Source organism: Palaemon carinicauda, chromosome 2 (assembly GCF_036898095.1).
Source record: "Palaemon carinicauda isolate YSFRI2023 chromosome 2, ASM3689809v2, whole genome shotgun sequence".
Taxonomy (NCBI): domain Eukaryota; kingdom Metazoa; phylum Arthropoda; class Malacostraca; order Decapoda; family Palaemonidae; genus Palaemon; species Palaemon carinicauda.
In genome coordinates, this window is record NC_090726.1 from 89,936,554 (window position 1) to 89,941,553 (window position 5,000).

General features: G+C 30.8%; 1 protein-coding gene across 1 annotated transcript in view; it reads left to right on the forward strand.

Annotated features, from left to right (window-relative positions):
• LOC137618332 (probable glutamate receptor) overlaps positions 1 to 5,000 on the forward strand; it is a 25,719-nt gene that overhangs the window by 11,807 nt on the left and 8,912 nt on the right. The window contains exons 5-6 of the mRNA XM_068348503.1: positions 1,350 to 1,477; positions 1,872 to 1,993. Coding sequence (XP_068204604.1) covers positions 1,350 to 1,477; positions 1,872 to 1,993 — 250 coding nt within the window. The remainder of the gene's footprint in view (positions 1 to 1,349; positions 1,478 to 1,871; positions 1,994 to 5,000) is intronic.

Below are 5,000 nucleotides of genomic sequence, written 5' to 3' on the forward strand. Positions count from 1 at the left end.
AAATTCTACATGTGTGTGCTGTAAATCAGCATCCATTTTCTCTAAAAATTGAATTATTAAGTGTAAATCATATATAATATGTGCCTACAAACATACACGCGTACACATACACCCACCCACAAACACATACACATACACACACACACACACACACATATATATATATATATATATATATATATATGTGTGTGTGTGTGTGTGTGTGTGTGTGAGTATATATATATATGTATATATATATATATATATATATATATATATATATATATATATATATATATATATATATAAATATATATATATCTAAAGAGAGAGAGAGAGAGAGAGAGAGAGAGAGAGAGAGAGAGAGAGAGAGAGAGAGAGAGAGAGAGAGAGAGAGAGAGAGAGAGAATTTTTGATGTCCCAAAGACTTTTTTAGTCTAATCGCAGACACTCGATTTGCTTTTGGGTAGAGCAAATCAGTTTAAACGTTTAGAGAGTTTTTATGTTCTTATCAAAGTTATTCTTGAACTCGTTTACCGTTTTACTGCACATTACATCCGCTAGAAGTCTATTCAAAGTAATTGCTATTTTGTATGCAAAGAAATTACTGCGTTGAATGGTGTTTTATCTTCTCAATTCCAGTTTGTATCCTTTACCTCTGGACTGATTTGTGCTAAGCGGGAAGATATTGTTGTAGCCATTTGTTGCTCCTTTAAAAATTTTGAATATCTCTATTAGTTTCCCCCTCAGTCATCGACTTTGTAGATCAAATTAGTGCAAATGATGCATTCTCTGCCTATATCCGTATTGTCTTGGGACTATTTTGATTACCCTAGCTTGAGAGAGAGAGAGAGAGAGAGAGAGAGAGAGAGAGAGAGAGAGAGAGAGAGAGAGAGAGAGAACTATAATCAATAAAAATGACTCAAAAGTAGATCATATAACAGAACACAAGTAGGTTTGAGTTAGCTCTTAGTCTTGCATGGCTACATATCAAATAACAATGTTGAAGTAAGAGAGCGCGTACATTTACACACTACCATTCATACTCAAAATATGAAAACATTAACGCATATTAAATCAGTAGCCTAAATGTCTAATGGCACCGTCTAGGTATGGGGTCAATAAAAAAAATATATCATTAAAGAGTATTCAAATTTAATTATTTTGAGTTTGATTGAGAACTTCTCGGGTAGATTACAATATTCTTATCCAGCAAATAAGCACGTGATATAAAATAATTTCCGAGTTTCCATCAGCTATTTTAATAGAATACTGCAAATATATGATCTTTGCTGAATGGTTGATATTAATTCCCGCCTGGTCATTATTGTTAGCATCATTACTATTAAAATTATATATTATCATCCTAGTTACAGGTTGGTTGCTCCTAAGGACAGCACCTGGGGATTCCCTCAACCCGATGGTACCGTAAGTGGTATGATTGGAATGGTGGCAAGAAGAGAGGCAGCTTTTGCAATCTGCAGTATATCAATACATGGTAATCTTATTTACATTACTTTTCATTGATAAGCAAAATCTTGCAATTGAAATCATGATTAATGCTGCTTCCCATTTTCTTTCTAACTTTTTTTTTCTACAGAATCTTACTGTTAACAAGAGCTTTTTTGGTATTCCGATTGTCATGAATATCAGTTCCTAAATTGTTCGAAAAAAATGTTTTCAACATTAGCCTTTGAATAAAAGACTGCTGTTTTTAATAGAGCATAGATGCCAAGAAAATATAATAGATGATATATATATTTACAAACATCAGGAATTTTTTAAGGCATCATTAATTTATTATTAATCAAAGCTGTACAAGCAAAGAAATTACATGTTTTCTCTGTAAAAAAAAAAGGTATTGTTGATTGATAGAAAAATATTATTTACAGAAAAACGGAAGACAGTGGTCGATTTTTCCACTTGGTATTCGCAAGGATACCTGCAAATATTCTCTCGAGCTCCTAAGCAAAAGAGCAGGGCGTTAGCAGTTCTCTCTCCATTCCCACTTCAGGTAATTTCAGTCAATTTACATTTTCAGTTTTCAATTATTCCGTTTTAGCAAACCTTAAAAAATTATACGAAAATCTTACTATAAGAATCCACTTCTTTATGATTCTGTACCACACACACTTATCGAATTCATATTTTGAACTACGCTAAGGTTATATTTTACATACGTTCATTTATTTATCACCTCCACCAAGATGGTATTAAAAAGATCTCCGTTTATTTATTTATTTACTTGATCGTCAGCAGGATTGCTTCAAAACTTCTTGTCGAATTTCTAGCAAATTTTGATAACGGAGAAGTATTATGCTCCGTAAGAACCCATTAAGTTTTGGAGGTGATCTGGATCAAGATAATGATTCTTGTTATTATTGTTATTATCATACAGCATATTCATTCACAGTCAAAATAAAAAAAAGAAAGTTTGATGTGGAAACTTAAGTAAAATAGTAATAATCTTCATCGACGTAGGTCTGAAATCTCTAATTGCTCTTTCGACTTTTTTTTTAATTAGTTTATTGTCTTCCTTATGGGAAATTATTAGGGAAGTTACTGATTAATCAGTCATTTCTTATATACAACAGATTGAAATGCCTCACATATTGGAATCTCTTGGCTCTGTAGATTAGAGTTTTAGATAATTTGATCTGTGAAGATAGACCAAGTGTCAGCTGTACAGAAAATGACTGAAGCTCAAGGTACACCAAAGTAGGACTATTTAATGTGTGATTAAAAACAGAATTCTCAATGCCAGAAAAGCTGTTAAGTTTTTTTTTTTTTTTTTTTTTTTTTTTTTTTTTTTTTTTTTTTTTAACTACTACTGATCTAAGATATCATCTATAACCCGATTTTGTAAAACTTGTTGCAACTTATTGTAACTTCTTCTATAACTACAAATGAGAAAATCATATTGTATAATACGTATTGAAAGCATACGGAGATGATTTTACATTCGGAATTAATTCTATGGTTTATTTACTATCTTTTTCCTTATGAAACTGTCATTATCAATTGGATGTATATATTCTATACATCATATAATAAAACTTGCGACCTGTCAGCAGGTATGTTTTTTCTGCTAGTGAGGACTTTATTTGTTTTGCCATTGTTTTACTTTACTGCTTCCACTCCGTAAACTTTTTGGAGTAAAAGTTTCGTATCCATCCAAACTGTCATATCTGAATTGTTACCATACGGAATTTTTTTTTTTTTTTTTTTTTTTTTTTTTTTTTTTTTTTTATGGTGCAGCTAAAGAATAATCGTGATTGGGGCAAACTGTGAATTTTCGGTGAAAATATTCTGGAAGCTAATTTCCATCGACTGATATATCATTATATATATATATATATATATATATATATATATATATATATATATATATATATATATACATACATATATATACTGTATATATTATGTATATTATATTAATTTATGTTTGTTCTTTATAGGAGAAAATACTTCTGCTATTAGGAAGAATTACTTAGTTTATATGGAAAAAATAGCGGCAATATTCATTTCAGTTAATTAACACGAATAGAACGAAAAATGGCTGTAATTGCCAAAATCAACAATTAAAAAATGTCAAAGTTCCACTTAAAAGAAGAAAATGACATTAACGATGGATCAATTAAGTTTATTCTTAGGTACATGTCATCCAAAAAAGGCAAAGTCTAAAATAGACGATTGTGAGAGAGTTGTTGCCTCATGTAGTAAAAGATTTATTATAAGATTTGTATTCAAGGCAAAGAATTATTCGCAAAGCAAATGATCAAAGTCAAAATATTTGGGTTCGGCTGGGAAGCGCTTTGCGTGCGACCATGAACCAGTTTAAAGCCTTAACATAACGAAGCTTTTGCTAACAGATACCCAATAGCTCATAAACAAGATGACAAGAATATATTAAGAAGAATAGGCAATCTTCAGCTTAACTTAGTTGGCAAATGTTTTCTTGATAATCAGATAAATACTGTTAGATTACATCATTAGATGGTAGCCGCATATAAGGTTCACATACTTTACCAAACGTGAGTAAAGAGCAATAGGATAATTGTTGAAATTTTAAGAAATACCATTTTCAGAACTGCTTAAATTATGATATCATTCCAAAAGAGATGTTAATGCAAATCTTTTGAACAAACTTAGTCTTGGGAAAATGTTGGGCAAACCAATTGGCCGACTCATTGAGATGTCATCAGATAAAAAAAATACTTTTCTGACAAAAAGACTACTCTGAGGAGAACGAATTAATGTATCAATCGGTAAGATTTATTTTAATATGAAATCGAGAGTTTATTCAAAATTCAGGAAATCGAACCACCAAATCCGAATGATTAATCGATAAATCTACAAATGCTTTTTCTGTATCACATGTATTGTTCAATGGAGATTTCTATTCTTGACGTGCATGATTAAAATTATAAGAAATATTATAAAGTTATTCTTAAAACCAGGTTATACAATAATCTGATTCTATTTACCAAGCCAAGAGACACCCCGCCGAAAAACATTTCATCGAAACACCTTTTAATCAGGAGATTAAGAATTTTCCTTTTATCGTAGTGAAATAAGTCTATAGCGGACCTTTCTAAACCAAAATGTACATATTACTAAATTTAGAAATCCTCAAAAAATAATATTCCAGTGATCCTAATGTCTGCTCCCCAAAAACTAGTGTTTGCCACTTATTCTACAGAACATCCTTATCCAAATCACACAAAAGTACTACAATCTAACACTTCCATACGTCTCACAATTGTTATCCCATAGATCTGCGGAGATATATTAATGGTAGTCGTGAAGTACTATTGCCATATTTTCTATGCATTGATGATTCTGTATTTATTTAGCTTATGAGGTCATATTCAAAGGATATACGTTGTCACGACGATAAAGCTTGTCAGCAGCAGTTATAGTCATGCAAATTTATCAAAGCTCTACAAAACAATATCATATCTTTGTGGATTTATCTAGTTGGGTAAACAATCAATTGTTATTTTATTATTTTTTTT